We start from the raw sequence: 23,072 nt of genomic DNA, 5'->3' as shown, positions 1-23,072 counted from the left end.
GAAAGATTAAAAAAAATCATTTAATGCAAATGCAAAAAAATCATTTAGAATAGTGAAAAGTTAGAGAAAGAAATAACAAGAGGAGAATAGCTATGGATGGGCCTTAATACACATACAATAGATGATACTGCAGGAAAAAAAAAACAAAGCAAAAAGAAGAAAGATGACCAGAGCTTTTAATCTTATAGCTAAAGGCTTACACCAGTAAGTAGGTTAAAAAATACACAGTAAGTAAACCAATAATAAAAACAGGCTATAAAACTGTTTAAGGAAGAGTAGAGCTGTGTAATAAAAGTGTATACATAAACACTGGAAGGAAACAAGTTGAATCATTAGTAGAATTTATCCAAGATGTAATTTTCTTCCTATTTTTCTGAAGGGACAGAGGATGACTCTTTCCCATAACAGCCACACAGCTAGGCAGCCCTCTGGCTCCATTAACCCTGTCCCGCACTCTAACACACTGTACTCACTCCCACCCCAACTTTAAGGGATTTGCTAGAACAAGGATTAACAACCTTCGCAGTGACCAACCAGCACACAATTCAGTTCTCCTTTTCACTGACTTCCTCGGCTTCTACCACTCAGGGCTCTCTACGACCTTCCTTCTGACTCTGACCATCCCTCCTCAGGATTCTTAGCTATCAATACCCTTCTACATTTCCTATAAATACGGTGTTTTCGATGTCCATCCTCGGGCCTCCTCTTTTTTACATCACATACTTGGATGATCATATCAATTCTCGAGGCTTCAACAACTTACATTCTGATGACTCCAAAATCCACTGACAGCTTTTCTCTCTCCTAAACCCCATTTATTTTTAGCCAAAGCCCTACTATTAATTCATCATCTGGATCGTCTCACACTGTTCCCATTATCTGCAATTTCAAAGCTCCACTTCCCTCCAGTATTCTTTATTATGTTCAGCCACAGGACCATCTATCAAATCGACTGTCCCAGTCACCACCCTTCATTCTTTGCTTTTTAACAGCTACCCTTACTATTCCCACTTTCTCATCAAGCCTTTTCATTTTCTTTAAAGTCCTAAAGAGCTAACAAATCCGTCTATTTTTGTCGCTAACTCCACTACACAGATAAAGCCAATTCAAAATCATAATGGCCCAAGTGGTCCTCTTGTGTCTCTCAGACCTCTCTTTTCTGTATCAGAGTAACCGTCCCAACATGCAAATCCAATTGTTATCATTCCCCATTAAAACTAGCACCTAATAGGTAGAGATTATCCACTAGAAGTCCCTTCATGATCAACCCCAGACACATTCTTGCCGCAAACCTTTGTGTTTCTCTTTCTCCATCAGCAACAGCAGCGTCAAGGATTTGCAGCAGGCACTGCAACAGCTGCTTTGCCTGAACTATTTACAATCCTATGAGGCTGGCACTGTTTCCATTTTACAGAAAAGGGAAAAAAAAGTTTGTCAAAAAGTACAAGGACACAGAACTAGTAAGTGGCAGAAAAGCGAAAGTGATGTAGTCGCTCAGTCAAATCCAACTCTCTGCAACCCCATGAACTGTAGGCCACCAGGCTCCTCTGTCCATGGGATTCTCCTGGCCACAACACTGGAGTGGGTTGCCATGCCCTCCTCCAGGGGATCTTCCGGGCCGAAGGATCGAACCCAGGCCTCCCACATTGCAGGCATTCTTCACAGTCTGAGCCACTAGGAAAGCTCCGGTTAAAGTGGCAGAGCCAATATCCAAATCTCCATCTTTCTAATCCCAAAGTACTTCATTGTATTTTAGCAAAAGTAACTAAATCAGCTTCTAAAGCAGCTATTTGTCTTTGAATACTCTGCTGAGGGACGATCTCTGGAGGGATTCCTAGGAAACTGGTCTAAGGAGGGTGAGCAGGTGGCTGAGGGACGGGGAAGTGAGAGAGACTCGTGTCCGGCTTTCTTCCTCTTCCATGACTACACACACACTTTCTAAAGGCTTCCCTGATTGCCACCCCATCTTCCAACAGAGCTGGTCACTTTCTCCACCGCACTTCTCTACTTTGTTCATACAGCTATTGTTATATATGTTATAATGTGCTGACATATTCACTTCTCACCTTACTCACACGTCTGGAAGGCAGGGACCCGGTCTCGGCCAGCCCATCCGTGTAACCCCAGGTTCCGGGCACCGCAGCTGGTGTAAGAGGTGCCCGACAAGTGGAACTACCTCTTCTTCCTGTTTTTTTAAACTTCTATCACAACTCACTCCCAGGCCACAGCCTCAGAGCCTCGCTCCCATCTCTGGCTCTTCTCCACACTGGATCCCCTCCCCACTCGGAACTGTCTTTCTAAACAGATAAAACACCACTGCCTGACTCAAGAAGACTGAAGGCCCCCTCCTACCTGCCGAGTACTCGCCCACAGAACTATCATCACGGCTCTCCATACCCAATGCCAACTCCGCTGGTACTTCTGCGAACTCTTCACCATCAGCCCGCAATCACCACTAACACTGGGTCATGCACCTCAGCCAAAGACACCATATGGTTCCACTCCTCCCACTTAGCACAGTCAGGAATATTTTTCCCCAACAAAGTATCTCAAACTCTAACTCATTTTCTAAGGCCGATCAAACACTATTTCCTTTATAAATCTGTTTCCTGGAGCTAGAATCATCATCTCCTCAGTTCTCCCATATGGTCTCCCATTCTTTAAGTACTTACTATAGCACGCCTTCACCTGGAGTCATTCGCACAGATCTGCTCCCCGCCCTGCACCACTGTGCCCTCCATATCCTGAATTCTGTCTTCCTGGAGGACAAGAACCCACGTTCGCGGCACTCAATGCACTTACTGTGCTTCTGCTACCAGGTTCTCTACTGGAATCCAGGGAGAAGGCAGAGATAAATAAGTGCTTATGGAAACTCACTCAGCTGCTGACAGCGCCTGATCCACCATGTATCACTCTTGTTCAATTCATTAAATTCACTACGTTAATAAATATATCGCTCGTTTGGTGTCTTTTTCACAGTTTCCGTCTGTGTTTCCCTTTACTGCTATCACCGACAGAAAACTACAAGGAAAGACCTTTTAAGGATAGATGGGGGGAAAAGGCCTTTGATTTCTTTTCTACTCCCCCAGGAAATAATCCAGAAAAGTCAGGAAGCATAGAAGGAATGTTCTGAAGACTACATTTTATTATCAGCAGAATTTAGGAACAGAACAGAGACTGGATTACTTGCTGATTTCTCCTGAATCACACTGGCAGAATGGCATCAATATTTTGTTTGAAGAGCTAAAAATATCACACTCATAATAAATTATTCTAAAAATTTCCAAATAAAAATTTTATTATCTTTCACATTTATAATTAACTTTATCCCCACTGCCTCTATTAGTATGCATAATTTAAAACCTGAATGAAATTCCTGAACTGAAAGTACATTCATGAGACAAAGTCTATTAGAAATTCATCTAGACAGTCAATAAGAATTAACAAGAACATAAAGTAAATACATACCCTTTAAATAAGTCTCCTAAAAAATGGTTTTATGCAGATAATGTGATTTAATTTTTTGGTTGCAAAATGTTAGAAATTCATTTTTAAATTAAAAAATCTAGACTGGTGATTCTGTCCTAATAAAGTAAGCTTACTTTGCTGAACATACAAAAAAATTATGTTTAAATGAAAATAAACATTTAAATGAAATTGAAAATAAATGAAAATCCAAGGCAGAAAGCAAAACATATTGTTTTATTCAATAAGAAGCTTCCTTCAAGCCTCACTTCTTAGGCAATGAAGAAACACAAATAATAATCTTCACAGTCATATTCCTAATTTTCCAAGGCAACCTAGAAATCATGCATTTTACAAATAAACTGAGAAGCAATTCATACCCAACTCCTGCCACTTTATGAAAAAACCTGCTACAGTGACAATTTCTCTTAAGAAAACTGCCATATTGGATCCAAATAGTTATTTATCTGTCCCTATCTTGGATAAACACATTGCTTAAAAAAAAATTCAAAATTAAATATAATAAACTCTCAGGTGAGCATATATCACTGCAAATGAAAGATAGCTGACAGCTGCTCTTTCTGGTTACATCTTCACAACATCGTTAGGAATTTAGGAAGGACTTCTTTTCTCTCTTGATGACAGTTCAATGTATCTCCAGAAAGACCTTACTTGGCCAAAATAAGCTACATGACTTGCTTTTGTTCCATAAATGAACTGTTTGTTCTTCGCTCCCAAAAGCACTGAGTTGGACCTAAAACTGCACTCAAAAAGATTACCAGAAATAAACAAATCAGACAAAAAAACCAATGGTTTTTGCCAAGAATATACAGGCGGTAGGTACTGTTTCTCATCTATCCATTTGTTCATTCATGAGGGCTGGCTAAAAATAAAGCACTGGAATACAGAAATATAAAATAGTCCCTTATCCTTGAATCAATAAGTGACAATTACAGCAGCATAGGTACTATAATTTGTCTGCCCTCACAGGAAAGGAAGCATGATAAAGGCACAATCTTATCTTGGGAAGGAGAAAGTGCCACCATAAAAAGGTACCTATAAACTAGGATGTGAAGAGTATTAAGTTAGCTAACAAGCTTGGCAAACGGGGAAAGGGACAATAGAAACTCATTTTTTCATTTCTCGCCAGGCTGACGGGTAACTGCTCTATCCAAAACTTGACTCCCTCTCTGCTCTCCCCCCTCTCCCCTCCAGACCGAGACCTATCAGGAGAAGGGAGCCTGACACCCGGCAGGCCCCGAGGCCTTCGTGGGCACGGAAGCCCTTCCGTGTTTCCTGAGTTCCTAAGAGCAGACTCAAGCAGTGACTGACTAGGGAAGAAAGGACATGCAGAAACAAATGAACAGCGGTCATTCAAAAGTAATGACAGCTTGCTAGTTCAGAGCCCCAGTCTCCCTCAAGGGACACACGTAACAATCTGAGAGTATCTCTGAGTTGTTCTGTGGAAACTAAGACCCCCCCCAACACCTCCCAGGGGGTGGATGGTGACTAAGCTACATGCTGACCCTGGACAGGCGGGAACCAGAAGGCTGATGATTAAGATTCCCAAAGCATCACCCTGTTATCTCACCACCAGCTGAAGAAAGCCCACAGGCTGATCATATACCCTGCAGCCCTCACCTCTAATGTCGCCTTTGAAAAACCTCCCCGGAAAGCCACGGGGGAGTCTGGGTCGTTGGGGCAGAAGCTGCCATCCTCCTGGCCTGGTGCTCACACTAAACACTGTTCACCACAAGCCGGTGTCGGCAGACTGGCATTGCTGGGTGCTGGGCAAGTGGACCCCAGTCTGATTAGATAACATTTTCTAACCTAAAGTGTGTCCCATCCCTCTCCTGTTGGGTCACTTTATATTGATTCGGCTCTGTTTAACACCCTACTTTCTGTTTTCTGGGGCTTGTTTCTCCAAGCCCAACTGGCAGGCAAGTGGGAATGGAGAGTAACTGGGTACCCCACTTTGAGCCCCCCCCAGCTCAGGAAAGAGAGGAGAAATAAGGATCTTAAATTTAATCAGGGTGAAGGCTAAAATGAGAATTGCCCTAAGAAGCACTCCATTCAATTCCGCTGGTCAATTCAGTATTCTTAAGTATATCTGTTACGTCCTTTCTTAACCATGTCCATAGTTGTTGACAAGTAATTAATTTAAAATTAAAATGAAAGAATTATTAAGTTTGTTTAAAAAAAATATAGGGCAGATAAGAATTAATGATTCTTCAACATCATTGGTCATTCGGGAAATGTAAGTTAAAAATCACAAGAAACTACTACGTATCTATTAGAATGGCAGCAAATTAAAGACAAACAAACAAAACAACCCTGACAATACCAAGGGCTTCTGAGGAGGCACAGCCCCTGGGACCCCACACACTGCTACTGGGAACGGAAGCCAGCACAGCCACACTGCAAAACAGCTTGGCAGTTTCTTATAGAGTTAAAAAGACACTTAACAAACATCCCAGCCATCCCATTCCTGTGTATTTACCCAAGTTAAGTGAAAACTCACGTTTACGCAAAAACCTATACATAAATGTTTCTAATGGCTATATTCCTAGTTGCCAAAAAACTGGAAATAATCTGGTGTCCTTCTGCAGAAGAGTAAGGACACTGTGGTTGGTTCCTCCATACAATCAGCGATAACAAGAACTGATATACCAATACATACAATAGGGATGAATTTCACATGCATTATACTAAGTGAAAGATGCTGGACTTAAAAGGCTACTATACTCTTTACACTACATGACTCCAGGTATATACCATCCTAGAAACAGCAAACTATAAAGGAAGAAAACAAATCAGTGGTTGCCAGGGGCTAGAGATAGGGAAAGGTTGCCTGAAAAGAGATATGGAGGAATCTGGGTGTCAGTGGGTGGTGGAATTGTTTTATATATTGATTCTGGTGATGGTGACAAGACTGTACACATCTATCAAAACTCACAGACCTGCACGCTAAAACAGTTTAAGTTTTACTACATGTAAAATATACCTAGTTTCAAAAATGAAAGAAATTCTGGCCACAAAAAGATAAGACTAAAAAATTAGCAAGGCATTAGTCATACATCACAAAGGATCCTGCTAAGAAGTTTTAGATTTTATTCTCAAAGTAACCGGTGTATTAAATAATCTTAAGAGAGGGACAGACACTTCAGTTCTGTATCAGAAGGAAGATGGACAACAGTTAATAGACTGGAGTGAGAGCAGAACAGGGGGCACCTCGGAGGTCTCAGGCATTCAGGGGACAGACGACCAACCCGTGACTCGGGCAGAAACTGTAGAAGTGGACAGAGAAAGTTAAAGGCAGGAAATATGCAAGTTTCTAGCAATAGTGAAACCATAAGCCAGGCTACGGTTGAGAAAACGACTTTAAATAAGCTAAATTTAAATGCCTGTGGGACATTCAAATACAAACATCTGGTCCAGAGCTCAAGGGAATATCCTGAGATGCAGTTGCAGATTTGAGACTCATCAGAGTGCTGGCAGCCATGAAGATAGAAGGTCAAGCTCATGCAGAGCATGTAGAGTTAAAGGTAAAGAGAATTCTGGGAATTATCCTGAGCAACACCAGCATTATGGAGCTAATGATATAACTTGAAGTATAGAAGAACTGGGAGAGCATGCAGTGGTACAACTAGAAATGGTTACAATTATGTGCCATTTCAATCTGGGGTCTCTCAACCACTTTACTCTTGGCTTCTATGATTTTATCTTTGGCCTGATCACCCTGGGAAAACTGAAGTAGTTAAAAAGTTACCACTGAATCCAAGGTTTCACTTTGTACTTTGCATATCGTTGCCATTGATGATGTTCAGCAAATAAAGTAAGAGGAATAATCTATTGAACACACTTATTTTGTCAATTAAACCCACAAGAAACACTAAAAGGGGTGAAATGATTCACTTCAAACACAGGTAAAGTTACACATTCTAGTAACTTCACCTTGGAAGCTGAACAAACAACTCTAAAGATGCTTTAAAGGATCTCTGATACCACAATAAATTTATCAGGAAATACCACAGAACCGATCCAATGAGTCTATATAATCAGCTCTCATTCAGAGAGAGGGATGCACCGGAATTCCCTATGGAGTGTCCTCAAAATGTCCATCATGCCCAAGCTCTACAACGGAAAATACTGATTAAGGAACTCTGGGGGTAAGAACCAAACTACTCTATTTTTATTAGTCCCCTAACAGAGTGGCGTGTATACTGTGTGTACACACTACATGTGTGTACTCTGCTGTGGACACACCACACACCACTGATCCCAAGTTGAAAAGCAATGATACAAAAGTTAGTTCCAGCATCTACAGGAAATTATCAGTTGGAACCTTCTAAATTACATCCTAATCCTTGCGAATAGCTGAGAGTGTACTAACATACATTTCCCTGACCTAAACCTAAAATTCTGAGTCTCCACTCCTACAAAATACCTGTGAATCACCTTTTGGTTTTGGTTAACTATCTTGGAGAAGATTTAACTTCTCAGCGGAATTCAGAAAATGGCAGTGTAAGAAAGGCATGGAAAATGAGCCATTATCTCTCTATTGTTTTATTCCAATTCTCCATTTTAACAACAAACCTACCAGAAAAATCTGGTAATTTTATCAACTCAAATGTTAACTTCAACGAGTATTTAAGCAGAACCAGATAAAACCTGCTATACTACAATATTCAGATTCCACTCTTTCAATTACCAAAATTTTCCAAAAAATTCCAATTTTCCAATTACATCATAAAACGGTTATGAATGAAAACAAAAATAATTACCCATAAACAAACTTTTCCCACCAAAATGTACACTTACCCATCTCTTCCCTTACTGACAATTTTTACTTCAAAATAATAAATCCCACAGGCTGCTGGTATTGGATGTGTGGCACGAACTGACGCCGCATCTTTTGGGGTTTTGCCATGACCTGCATAAGAACAGGAAGAAGGACAATCAAGACATATATTCAAATGAAAATCTTAACTCAGGAACGAACACAGCTTTTGAATGATATATACGTTTCCGGTCTCATCAGAATAAATAATTTAGTAACACTTATCACAATCCAATATGCAAAATAGCACAAGTTAAACATGGAACTCTTCACACAGTTACCAGTTTTGGTGAAATTTCAGAATCTAATAAGCACACTGAATCTAGTAATCCTTTTTGCAAACAAAATAAAATATTTTAAGGTAGACAATATTTTTAAGAGGCAAAAGGATACACTTTAAGAACATGATGAGAATATGATTCATTTTATTAGACCTAAATTTGCATATAATTTGTAAAATTCCTACTACTCTGATATAAAATCCCTAAACAACACATGTTTGCCAAATGACCTACTTTTTAAACCAGAAGCATCTGTATCATTGATTATTTTTTAAAGTGAAACTTTATATAATTAGATTGAACTGGTGAAAGAGCTTTCTTACTTTAAGAATTTACAAAGCTGTTCTTTGACATACTTTGGTCATTAATTCTATACAGAGGCTGATCCATAAAAGTTCTTTGGTCAACTATGGCCTACCAAGAAACATATCTACCCTCCAGTTGTCTTTTCTTTTTTAAGAAAGGAAATGAATATATCATACTATTGCTGACATCTTTAGGAAATCAAACAATGGCTTTTAAACTTTTACATATTAGCTATTCCCCAATCTAATCGCAGAGAATTTTATTCACTAACATCACATCCCCCACTATGTCTACCATCCAAGACACAAATTATCCTGAAAGCTAGCATGTGAACAAAACCACGTGAGCAAGAGAAAATATGCCCAAATATGCCCATAAAACCACCAGAATAAAGACGAAGCTGAAGCAGCATGTCAGAAAGTACTCAGAGTGAATGAGAAGCCCCACAATCCCCCAAAGAGCTGATGAGAAATAAAGCTCTGAGTCATTACTCAGGTGTCCCAGTTAGATGTGCTTCACCCAGTACAGTCATTAACCTTTCAGTCTGACTATACCACTATCTTCACGGGTAGCAGAATTCCCCTTCTTAAATTTAACATGATTGTTTTAAAATGAAACCCTTCTTTTTTATATTGGCTATACAATAACCATCACACATCAATGAAATCATATCTTTTCTTACCATACACTCTGTCAAATTATCAATGTATATCCTATCACTAAACAGTCGGGTGTACACTTGCAGTGCAAATTAGCACATGGTCACATGGCTTAAAAGAAACAGAATGAACTCAGCCACTCTAGTCTATTACCATTAGTATACATACTATGGACACAGGTTTTCAGCCCGGGGGACCACTGAGAGGTGATAAACTCAGCTAGGAAGATAAAAACAGAAGTGGCAATGTACAGATGCTGATAAACTGTCTTAACATATGCAGGTAATATTTACATTCAGCTAAGTGGAAGAAAAGTATAATAACATAAATCTGCAAAATGATACGCTAATCACTTTTTAAAAACTGAAATTTTATAAATTATGGTTTCAGCAAGACATCTTCTACAGTAAAGTTATGTTCAAATAATTGAGCCGCCTGGGAAAAGGTCATGTAAACAAAAAGCATTTTTAGAATTTAGACAGCTAAAAATAAATCTAAAGAAAACCCCAATTAACCCAGGAGTCCTAAATCGACCAGCCTTTATTTTTGGTTTTGGTTTTTCTGAAGAGAAGTGCTTAAAAGTCTTAGGGATAAGGGAATCTGAAAGTATCCTTAATAACAGTATGTGATAATAGATGATATATATTTAATACTATGTGAAAGGCACCATTCTAAAAGCACTGTATTGACAGAACTTACAGTTAGTAAAAGGGATGGGGCTGGGGTGGATATATTAGGAGTTTGAGATTAACATATACACACTACCATACATAAAACATCACCGACTCAATGGACATGAGTTTGAGTAAACTCCAGGAGCTGGTGATGGACAGGGAGGCCTGGCGTGCTGCGGTTCATGGGGTCGCAGACAGTCGGACACGACTGAGTGACTGAACTGAACTGATACATAAAACATAAACAAGGACCTACTGTATAGCCCAGAGAACTGTATTCAATATCTTGTCATAACCTACAATGGAAAAGAATCTAAAAAGTTCATATGCATGTACAACTGAATTACCATGCTGCACATCTGACACAATGTAAATTAACTGTACTTCAATTTTGAAAACGGCAAATAAGTAAATAAAAGCATTGTGTTTATTAGCTCATTTCATGTTCCAAACAACCCATGAAGTAGGTACTATTTATTACCATTTCACAATTGAGGAAGCCAAAGGAAGAAACTCAGGGCTCACTGCTGAGTGAGCATCCCAAACCAGGATCTGTGCTGGGATTTAAATTCAAGAAGCCTGATCCAGGGTGAGCCCTGAACCCACAGGAAGGATTTAGTTACACTCGCATTCTGGAATCACTTCACAAGTACTCCCACCTCCTATTTAAGTTACTTCTATGAGAAAAGAAAAAGAAAACTAATATTTGAGGGTAAACAATCTCTCAAAGCATTAGGTGCTTTTGTACAGATTTTTCTCATTCAACATCTGTGAAATAGGTATAATTTAACCTCATTTTTAAAAATGAAGAAATTCTTATGGAGGTAATATAACTTGCCTCGAATTGGTAGAATCATGCATTAAATCCATGTCTGAATTAAAATCCCCTATGTTTTACTACTGTGCAAAAGTAACTGTAAAGAATTACACAATCATAAATCTCCAAGACTAGTATATTCATTATGCTCTACCAAGACACTATAGAAGAATTCTGTAAAGGTTAAAAGGATTTGTTTCATTTTAAAATTAACTTTAAAAGGTAAAGACCCGGGAAAAAGGCGAGATGTAAGATTAAAAGGATGCATACTATTTTTAGGTGAGACTAGTAATATCATAGCAAAAGGCCTATTTCTAATAAGGTTTGTTGGCAGGAAGTTTATTACCTTAAATTTTGTGGTGACCAAAGTACAACCTCACACCACCAAAGTGCACATTTTTAAAACCACAGTCTTCAACGTTAAGTGTTTTCTGGATGGTTCAAGAAGAAAATACACGTGTTGCTTCAGGACTCTAAGACGAGCAAGGTCAGCTCCTCCCCTGCACACAATCTGCTGACTGCATTCACCTGGATGGTTCTGAAAAATGCCCCCACCCCTAGAACCCGCCACTCTCCAATGAGCAGCCAAGTGCCTCTCTGAAAACATACCTCAGTCTTCCTTGTACCACTAGCCCTCAGTAAACTTATGTCCTCCCCTTTCAGCCGAGAAGAAGATAAACTTCCTGAAAACCCTGTCTGACCTCTCCCTCCCTCTTCGTCTCCCACCTCCCACGCCTCCTTTCTGCTCCAACCACCCTGGCCAGGCCGGGCAGGGCCACGCAACTCCCTCCAACTGGAGAGCGGTGCCCTTCCTTCTCAGCCTCTCTATCTCAGCTCAAGCTTTACTTCCTCAACTGTCCTTTCTCTAATCTCTCTGACTCAGTCTAACCTTGTTTATAGACCCTGCATACCACATTCACACACATAACGCTCAGTTGTGATTATTTTCTTGTTTCTGCATTTCAATTCCTGGACCTCTTTTCTCCCCACAGACTTCCACTCTAATTTTGACCATTCTTCCTGGAGCCATGCTCTGGATTCAGACATCACCTGAAACTACTCCACCGCAGAAATATTAAATTCTAATAAAGTCTGTCTTGGTACTAAACACATTTCTTGAATACAAATTAGCTCACATGCATTTGATAAATACGGGAATGATGTCAGCATAATAAAGAAGTCATTAGGTTCATAACAGCTTTTCCCAGTTCATTAATGAATTAAAGGGCAAATTTTAGCAATACACAAAAGGCCCTAAATCAAAAGAGCTGGGATTCCTACGGAAGTGTATTCCTATCGTTCAGAAAGTGCTGTACTAACCACCATATTAAGCCGTCTGGGACAAAGTCGACAGCAGCACAGACCAAACGTGCTACAACACTTCTTCTGTTTCTATCCACGTGGATTCATGCATCTCACGCCTACTTATTTTCCACCTCGGCTTACAGTTCATGTCTTCTGCTACTCAGCTATGCCCCATTCAGCCGCCGGGCGCCCCGGCACTCTGGACACCCCCATTTGTGTGTCTTGTTTGTCACTTTCTGGCAACGCAAGACGCTGGGCGCTCCTCTGGCGTGTTTCTTGCCCCAGTCCCAGAATCAGTCACTTCTCTAAGCAGCCCTGGCTCCTTTTATGGACAAATGGCATTAGAATCCAAGATCTAGGTACTAGGTGTGCTCACTGTTGGGCTTCCCAGGCACCGTGGTAAAGAACCCACCTGCCAGTGCAGGAGACATCAGAGACCTGGGTTCGATCCCCGGGCTGGGAAGACGCCCTGAAGCAGGAAATGGCAACCCACGCCGCTATTCTTGCCTGGAGAATCCCATGGACCAAGGAGCCTGGTGGGCTACAGTCCATGGGGTCGCTGAGTCGGACACTAACACTTTCACTTCACTATACACATCTATACTTTTTATGTAATTATCTGTGCACATATTAAACTAAACAACCAATTCTAATCTATTATCACATGGATCATTCTAACCACTTCAATGCTGAGAAACCTAGCTCCTACTGTCCACCATCCATTGATTGAATTGTTAAATTCCAGTTTACATCGATAACAGCATCAGAACTGTTAACCCATATCCCCCTGAGGTACAGCTTATCAACAAGAATTCAGCGCTTATCTACTTTCATTTACCTTTTTAGTTTTACAGACTCCGATTTCCAGGAACTTGTTTATTTAGGTCAGCGCCTTTTCCCTCCTTTCCTGAGACTGTTTCATACATTTGCAATGTAGTCAGATTGCTTTGTCACATTTTACATTCTATCCTGGGATCCCCCCCAACCTTCCTCCCAAGTAATTTTTAAAAAATATGTACTAAACCAAAACTACAATGAGATATCACTTCACACTGCTCAGAATGGCCATCATCAAAAAATCCACAAATAAAAAATGCTGGAGAGGGTGTGGAGACAAGGGAACCCTCTTGCAACTGTTGGTGGGAATGTAAACTGGTATAGCCACTATGGAGAATAATATGAAAGTTCCTTAAAAACTATAAATAGAGCTACCATATGACCTGCAATCCTACTCTGGGGCATGTATCTGGAGAAAAACATCATCTAAAAGAAAAACATGCACCCCAATATTCACTGTAGCACTGTTTACAACAGCCAAGACATGGAAGCAACCTAAATGTCCATTGACAGAGGAAAGGATAAAGAAGATGCGGAACACATGTACCGTGGAATATTACTCTGCCGTTAAAAAGAATGAAACAATGCCATTTGTAGCAACATGGATGGACCCAAAGAGTGTCATACCAAGTGAAGTCAGTCAAACAGGGAAGGAGAAATACTGAATGGCATCCCTTACATGTGGAGTCTGAAAAGAAATGATACAAATGAACTTACAAACAAAACAGAAAGACTCAGAAAACAAACTTATGGTTGCGGCAGGCAGGTGGGATGGTTAGGGACTTTGGGAAGCTCAGGTACACACTGCTATACTTAAAACAGATAACCAACAAGAACCTCCTGCATAGCACGTGGAACTCTGCTCAACCTTATGTGCCATCCTGGATGGGGGCGGGGGTTGGGAGAGAATGAATACATGTGTATGTATGGCTGAGTCCCTTTGCTAGTCACCTGAAACTATGACAACACTGTCAATTGGCTATACCCCAATACAAAATAAAACATTTAAAGTTTGGGGGGGGGGGAATGCTTGTATTAAGGTTCACCTTTAAGAAAAATAATTTTATCTATTTATTGATTTTTGGCGGCACCGGGTCCTCACTGCTGCGCAGGCTTTCTCTAGCTGGGGAGAGCGGGGGCCACTCTTCCCAGCAGTGTGAGGGCCTCTCACCACAGTGGTTTCTCTTGCTGTGGAGAGGCTCTAGAGCATTCCCGCTCCAGGAGTTGCGGCTCCCGGGCTCCAGAGCACAGGCTCGGTAGATGAGGTGCACGGGCTTAGTTACTCCAAGGCAGGTGGGGTCTTCCTGGATCAGGGATCAAACCCATGTCTCCTGCATTGGCAGGCAGATTCCTTACCACTGAGCCACCAGGGAAACCCCAGATGCTTATTTTTGATTAAATAGGAACTTATATCGCTAACAGGGAAGACCTAAGCCTGCAGGTTGAATGCTAGGAGGGATCAGCAGCCTTTGATACCGGGCACAGGCGGGAGTGGAAATTTAACCAGGCTTGTATTTTATTAGAACTGTTATTTTTGTAGTGCTCTGGTTACAAAGTTCCACAGGTTTTAAGTGGTCTGCCCCAGCCCTATTTTTCCCAGAAGCCCTGTTACTTTTAGTGGGCAATTCTGTGGAAAACATGAGGTTTTCCCAGCAACTCAGTTCTGGCATTACAGTGGCAAGGCCTACGTCTTCCCCAGGACACACCCTCTCCCCTTCCTAAAGAACTCACTTCTGCACTTCAAAACCCAGGGAACAGTCAGCTCACTGAACTCTTTGTTTGTTTTTCCTCTTTCAGGACGATATACATTGTAATTATTTTAAAGTGCTCAAATATCTTGATTTCCTTCATATGCCTACCCTTCCATCACAGCCAGGCAGCAAAACCACAGCCTAAGTCAATGTTATAAGCCATCTTCCCCACTCCTGCACTGGGCGGCTAGCCTTTGCCAAATACAAGTCCAAACATCTTGCAAACAGTCACCTCCGTGAACAAATGATGTCAGCGGGGACCCCCACTGTTATCCACACCACACAGACATCTTCAGAATGATGGACATCGCTCACACCCTCACCGTTCACTTTAGGCTTTAAGTCCTCTATCTGAGCTCAGTGAGCACACTGCCTCGCATCCGGTCTCACGAAACGCGACTTAAATGGGACTCCACTGTCATACGCGGTTATGTTCTACTCTCCGCTCCCTTACTGCTAACTGGTGGCCTCTTTCACTGTTATCGAAGGGCCAATATGTATTTCTCCCCTCTTCAAGGCCAAGCATCTTCAGCTTCTGAACTACTTTCCTCCCTCCACGTCCGCACTGTTAGCCTCCCGAGCTCGTATTTCATCCTTCTCTTTACTCTCCTTCCCTTCAAGCTATAAGGGCACTGCTGCTGCTGCTAAGTCACTTCAGTCGTGTCCGACTCTGTGCGACCCCACCCCTGGGATTCTCCAGGCAAGAACACTGGAGTGGGTTGCCATTTCCTTCTCCAATGCATGAAAGTGAAAAGTGAAAGTGAAGTCACTCAGTCATGTCTGACTCTTCGCGACCCCATGGACTGCAGCCCACCAGGCTCCTCCGTCCATGGGATTTTCCAGGCGAGAGTACTGGAGTGGGGTGCCATTGCCTTCTCCCTATAAGGGCACAGTGTCCCCCAAATGCACACATTTCATGAAATTATATGCCTCTGTGTATAAACCATTGTCAGTGATGCACTGGCATTGGTGGAGAGTATAGTGAACTTTTCCCCCCTTACTTTAAGGTAATGAAATCAGGTATCATTACTATTTATCTTATTTGTTAAAACATGTTAAATTCTGTAGACATTTATTGGGACTCCATACCTCGCGCTAACATCATACTGTCACCTAACTTATGTCACTTCAGTTTTATACCCACAACCAGATTAAAATGAGACCTACTTAGAAATGACACAGTAGTCTCTAACACAGTACTTTCCAAAGGATTTTCAGGGATAATTTTAATTATGTGGATTTTCATCGTATATGCTGATGTTAGAAGCTAATTTTCAGATCCAAAAATTTCAGATCGATGTAACTCCAATATCAGCCACAACAAAGAAAAAACAAAAAATTGGCCCTATCCTCCATTCCCCTCCAGGTACTCAGATACTCCAGGTATCTCTTTCCTCGTCTACATTTCTCAAGAATAATTTGTATTCACCGTACCTTCCGCTTGGTCCCTTCTATTTACCCTGATTTCTGCCCCCATCACCCAAATCACACTGCTCTGCCAAAGGTCACAATGACCTAACTTCCAAATCCAGTGGAAACTCTCCTGTGCCTGTCTCACTAAAGCTGTCTGTGGCCTCTGACGCTAGAGTTCACTTCCTCATTCTGACACTCCTCCTCTGCCCCGCGTGTGTGACACCAGCCTCCCCTCTGCGCAGGTGCCTCTTAACTTCTCCTCCTCCGGCTCCCTCCAGTCTTCAGAGCTGGTGTGGGCTCAGGACCCCATCTTTAGCCCACTGCTCTTCTCACTTTACTTTCTCTCTCAGACACTTGAGTTCCAACCACCAGCTAGTGGTGACTCCCAAGTCAGTCATGACCTCGACCTCTCCCCCAGGATCCCGTCCATGGTGGTACGTGCCCGCCCTTCCGAGGAGAAACTGCCCCCCACGCTGTCCCTACTGAAACAAGGGGGGCCCACACTCCCCTTGTGCCAGGAGGACATTTCGTAACAACCATCACACCCTACAGCAGACTCAACACGGACGAGCGCCCACGAGAGGGCCACCGATCCACACCACAGCAAATAATGAGGAGATCTGTCCAACTGAGAACGATGGCAATTAGCTAGGCCAATCTGAAAAGGCTCTTGGGAGTTTAAAATTGGAAAAAGGACAAACCAGCTAGTAGGGAAGAGAAGAAAACAACCAGAAACTAGCACTGTCGCCGTCGCCTTAACATTCAAGTGAAAAACCATGAGCTCCAGCCGCGCGCTTCCACTGTACCTCACTGACTCCAGAAGACCACTCTCTGTTCTTTCTCTAATGCTATTTCTTTGGCTTCTTCTGGTTTATGTGAAGTCAGATCACATGGCTGAGATTCACATTTTTACTTATCTCTAAATATGCTGTAATATTTCCTTGCCATCATCATTTACTTCACGATTCACTGCAAAAAAAACTAACAGGGCTAGACACCCAGCATTGGCCTTGATTTTTTTTAAAATCATTCCACCATATCCTGTGAGGGTGATTTCAATACAGATCACAGATATGTCTTTTTTTCTCTCCACCCAACACTGACCAACCAATTCAGGTCCTTATTTCTGCTATGGTCTGCAACAGCCTTCTGAACGAGTCTGCCACTTCCAGTCTTAGGGTCCCTGAATCCATCTTCCAATTAGTTGTGTAATCTGACAAAGATCAAAATGAGCCAGTCACTTCCTATTTAAAATCCTTTGATTCTTCTTCTCCTACAGAATAAGATCCAAGCTCAATGAAATATTCTGTAAGGCCCTGCTGGATCTTTTCCCAGCTGTTCCTTGTCACACACTTAAATTCCAACAACCTCATATTGCTTGCAAATCCAAACATTTAGAATAATTCTCGCCTCTACACTTTTGTTTATGCCTTTTCCCTTGTAATGTCCAGCCCCTCCTCCCCTGTATCATACCCATCTTTTAAGACTGACCACTAGCCTCATCCCCTTCAAGAAGCTGTCCCTGACCCACCAGCTTCACCCCTGCCCACGCAGCCTGCAGTGGACACTCCTCCCATCTTCTCCCCAATACACACAATCCCTGGGTTGGATAGTTCTGAAGAAGGAAATGACAATCCACTCAAGTATTCTTGCCTTGGAAATCTTGCGGACAGAGGAGCCTGGTGGGCTACAGTCCATGGGGTCGCAAGAGTCGGACCTGACTTAGTGACTAACACAACAAGCACTATATATACATCAATCGCTTAATAAATCATTACTACAAAGAAAATCATATGATTATCAGATCACTTAATTCTTGCAGTTATCAACAAGTACTCCCTTAAAAAAAGCAGATTTTCTTTGATGTGGACCATTTTTAAAGTCTTCATTGAATTTGTTACAATGTTGCTTCTGTTTACCTTTTGGTTTTTTGGCCCTGAGGCATCTGGGATCTTAGCTCCCAGATTAGGGATTCAACTCTGCATTGGAAAGGGAAATCCCCTCAACTAGCATTCTTAAAGCAAAATTTTGGCAAAGCAAGTTTTTTTTTTTTTTTGGGGGGGTGGGGGGGGGGGGGGACGACGACTCAGTTTTTAAATTCCTTGATTTTAAAGAACATTTTCTGTATCACCTCCCATAAATCTCAAAAGACATTTGTATTTGTAAGCAAGCAAATGTATGTTGAAATATTTGTTCTACCTAAAGAAGTGTAAGAAATTAGATAGACAATTAAATTTAGGAAGTATTAAAGGTCTAATGATTGGTGATATTGAGGGGGAGGGGAGTTGGGCATACCAAAAGTTCAACTTATTTGGTTACTGTTAATAACGCTTCAATTTGAAGGTGACACTCACTATGTACCTCTTCCTATCATTCCCAACTTTCACGTTTCTTCTAAACTGCCCTAAATCAGTATAATCCAGGTGTCTGGACTCTTCCACAGCACTAGTCTGCTCCAGGTAGCACTTTCCCCAGAGGAAGTACTTTCAACATCAACTATTCTTCAAAAGTCAACTATTCTCCAGAAAGTTCTAAATGTGATCACTGGATTTGATCTAGTTGAGACAATTAAGTCTCATACAAACTGAAACGGGCAATACGGTATGATGGAAAGAACAGTAAATTCAGAATCGGTGAAAATTAGTTTCCATTCCTGGCTTGCTTGTGACGGGGGAGCTGTACCTCCAGGTGCTCCCACTTTCTCACGTCTTAAATGAGAGCTCTACCATCTTATCCAAATCCAATAACGTGCTCTTGGTGTATGTATCAGAAAGCTTCGCAAAGTATCCAGATTGTGGTAACTTCACAAACACAAAAATCCAACCTGCAACTGAAACATCCAGAATGATCAAACCTACTGTCATATTTGTTAAAATGCTTTAAGCTGGAATAAACTTATCATTATAACCTAGGTCAAAACTTGTCATATTTGTATTTATTCAAAGCTAACAAGAATTTTAAAAATAAAAGGGGCCATGTTTAAGGATTTCAACAGTTGGTGTATGACTGCTAAGCAAGAAGTCTTTTTAAAAATTTTAACAGAGTAAACACACCCAATTCCCCTGCAATCTAATCAACTTTGTCTGCATGGCTGGCATTGTTTAACATCAATTCCCTCAAATCACTTAAGGAGCCCCACAGCTTCCAAAAAGAGCTAATTCCTATTGAGAAGAACTACATCTTCAAACCAGAATACAGTCAGAGCAAAAGAAATTTCTACTTCAAAGGGAGGGAAAATCCTCACCATTCTGGAAAATAATTACCTTCAATCTTTTGAAATTTTACAGCATGCAAAAAATGCTTTATGAACAGTAGTTTTCAATGTTATTTTGTGCCTTGAGGTTTGATTACCACTGCCTATGACACTTCTCCTTTGCTCAGATGCCCAGTAAATTCTCGCGTGGTCCACTCAGAAGGCACACAGAAAAAACAGGAAAAACACACGTGCACACATTAAAATAACAAGAGGAGGAAGAGGCAGAGCGGGGAAGGGGGCCTGTGTTTGTGACAGGGGGGAAGGGAGAGACAAAGAAAGGAAAGAAAAAGGGAGAGGAAAGGATGACAAACAGCAAAATCTTTTTTTCCAAAAATAATGGTTTATGTTTACAAAATAGTGAAGTTTCCAGAAAGTGAATCTTAGTATTACACAACAGAAAGTAATAAAGAGGCCAACAGGAAAAATAATTGAGACAGCAGTGTCATAAATATTCCAAACTCCAACCAATTTCACATAAGCTGTACTTTTCCCTGACCCGAATCAACAATTTTAAGTCAAAGGAGTTAGTAAAACTAGTCAAGGCATATTACAGTGCTAAATAAACTATAATCACAAATCTCAGATACCATGGAAATTCAGAGCTGGAAATTTCCTTACCAACCAACCACCTAGTTCAACTCTCTCATCACTCAGAGAAAGAAACTGAGGCCCTGCGTGGTAATATGCCTAAAATCACAAATGATGGCAGGATTCAGAAAGCTAGAATTCTTTGTTCTTTATACCCTGTATATACCCTGTATCTTCTGTCTCTGATTTTATAAGCTAACTATCAACCATCAAATTTCAAGTTAACAAAAAGCATTCTGGTAGTCTGATCAGAAGTGAACACTTCATTAGAGCACAGTTCACACAAAACACAAAATTAAGAAATAGCCTTCAGAGGAGGGTATTAACAAAATAGCCTAACATAAAAAAAACAAAGGTCTGATATTTTGAAATTTTCAGTCATTTAGAATAAGAGCCATAGCATTTAAAATTGAAAGTTCTTCTCTGGATCTATGGATAAAAGGAAGAAATATTCAACAAGGCCTATTTTTGTGCATATTCTTTGCTGCCAAATCTTTTGGAAGATTTCTGTGGCTATTTTCCTTTCTGATTAAATAGTAACTTATTTATCAAGGTTCTTCTCAAATTTCAGTCCAGTAAACTTTAAGAATTTCACCACAATGGTTGTTTATACCCTCTATATTCATGTCACTAGGATCTGAGTAAGACCCTCCCTTTGAAGCCAATCAAAAATGAGGCTGCTTTGAATGTAAAAGCAGCAGGTTTGGGGCCTAAAAAACTGGATTTGTTTTCAGATTGACTGATATAATGGATTGATTCCCCCCCCCCCCCAGACATGTAAACTTGATGCATGCTATTAATTTGGACTACATTTCAAAAATTCCCATGGCAATTAATAATTTTATATACAATTAATCTGCTTAAAGCTTTGTTTTAACATAGAAGAGATAGGTGAGGGGAGGAGGGACCCAAGAGCACTAGCCTAAGGCCTTTTTCTTTTTTAAACTGAAGGTGGAAAACGGAAGCCAATTTTCTTTAAAACACTAAAATACGTTGTTTTTTTTAAAAAAACAAATCCCTGTTTTCCACGAGACTTTATATAACGCCAACACACAAATATAGGGCATTTCCAATCGGTAGTGGTAGGTTTCTGCTCCCCCAAGAAAACACGTCTTCCTGAGGTTTCAAACCTCTCTCACCCTCCAGTTGCTTTTATAGAAATAACACGGACGACAAACTTCGGTCGCCGGTCCTTTTGTCGTCGCCCCTAGACAATATCTGGCCTAATTTGGGGCAAAACCCTCCACGGATCACTCCTCCCCCCCATACATCCCTGCTCTCCCTTATTAGAAATTAATACCCCAGAATCGTGCCTCTCTTCCCAGTCCCCCCACCCGCCCCCCACGTAAGAGGAGAGCGCCTGACCCACCACCACCTGGAGAACAATGTAAACCCAACTGGGAACCCACAGATTTCCTCCATCCCGGCCCGACGATTTATCTCAAAAGACAGTCAGAAAGCGAGTTATGTCCTGTCATCCTGGATTCCCCCGAGGTATCCTGCACCCGGCCTGGGATTCCCAGCTCCCACTCCACACGCAGGGAGCCTTAACCCTCCGCCCCCTTCCCGCGATCGCCCCCCACGGACCCCGAGCCCGGCCCCGGAGCAGCGGGCGGGCCGCGGGCCCCGGCTCCCCGCGCACGCCCCGCACCTTTGTAGTGCACCCGCAGGTTGTTCTGAGACAGGCCGATGTAGCTGAACTTGTCCTTCGGGCTCCAGGACCGCGGCAGCGGCGTCTCCTGCTCGTCCACGGCCGGGTAGAGGCGCTTCAGCCGCCGCTGCAGCTCCTTCTCCTGCTCGTTCAGGGCCGAGTCCCCGTGCGGGAAGGGCGCCGCGGCGCTGCCGCCAGCCGCCGGGGCCGGGGCCGGGGCGCCTCCGGCCGGGCCGGGGCCCGCGGCGAGGCCAGGGGGCACGGGGGGCGCGCCCGCGGGGGCGGCCGCCGAGGCGGGCGGCGGCGGCGGCGGGGGCGGCGGCGGCGGCGGCGGGGCCGCGGTGGCCGGGGGCGGCGGCGGCGGCGGCGGCGGCGGCGGGTGCAGGAGCAGGGCGGCCGCCGCGGCCCCCAAGCCGCCGCCCGCGCCGCCGCCGCCGCCGCCGCCGGGCGAGCCGGCCGGAGACGAGCCGGCGCTGACGGCCGGGGGCGCCGGCAGGACTCCGGGCACCGGGGCCGCGGCCGCCGGCGGGGGCGGCGGGAGCTGCTGCTGCTGCTGTTGTTGTGGCTGCGGCGGCGGCGGCGGCGGCGGCTGCCCGGACATCCCGGCCGCGACTCAGCCTGCGGCCGCCTCCGCCTCCTCTCTCCTTACTCCTCCGCTTCCCGGGGGCGCTGTGGCGGCGGCCGCCGGCACCAGGCGCCCAGTCCGCCCGCCCCGGAAGCAGGCGGCCGGCCGCGCGCCCAGACGGAGGGAGCGCGACGGTTGGGGGGCTCGCAGCCGGGGCAGTGGGTGGGCGGCGGGCCCCGGAGGCCCCGAGAGAACGTTAGCCGGAGCGCGGGCCCAGGACGAGGCGCCGAGGCCGCGGGTGATGCGGGGCGGGGGGGTGAGAGCACAGTGCCGGCCGCCGAGGCCGCTGCTCTCGCGGCTGTTTCCCTGCGGGCGGGCCGGGCCGGCGCGAGACGCTGCGCGCGGGCGGTGCTGCGAGGGGGCGGGGCCGGAGCGCGAGCGCGGCGCGGAGGGCGGGGCCGGGCGAGGGGGCGGGGCCGGAGAGCGAGACGGAGCACGCGGGCGGTGCAGCGAGGGGGCGGGGCCAGAGCGCGAGAGGGCGGGGCCTGTCAAGGGGGCGGAGCCGCGCGGACGGCGGAGGGCTGGCCCGCGCGGGTCCAGGCGCCTGGTCCAGGCTGCCAGTGGGACGCGCGCGGTCGGAGGAAGATCGCCGGCTGCTGGCGGG

General features: G+C 43.6%; 1 protein-coding gene across 1 annotated transcript in view; it reads right to left on the bottom strand.

The window, feature by feature from the left end:
* Nucleotides 1-22,459, bottom strand: part of RANBP9 (RAN binding protein 9) — a 68,952-nt gene extending 46,493 nt beyond the window's left edge. Inside the window, exons 1-2 of the mRNA XM_061147604.1 lie at nt 21,844-22,459; nt 8,287-8,398 (exon numbers count right to left, since the gene is read on the bottom strand). Coding sequence (XP_061003587.1) covers nt 8,287-8,398; nt 21,844-22,444 — 713 coding nt within the window. The 5' untranslated portion in view covers nt 22,445-22,459. The remainder of the gene's footprint in view (nt 1-8,286; nt 8,399-21,843) is intronic.
* Nucleotides 22,460-23,072: the final 613 nt, after the last annotated feature.

This window comes from Dama dama, chromosome 7 (assembly GCF_033118175.1).
Source record: "Dama dama isolate Ldn47 chromosome 7, ASM3311817v1, whole genome shotgun sequence".
Classification (NCBI taxonomy): domain Eukaryota; kingdom Metazoa; phylum Chordata; class Mammalia; order Artiodactyla; family Cervidae; genus Dama; species Dama dama.
This window is presented reverse-complemented; position numbering and strand designations above follow the sequence as displayed.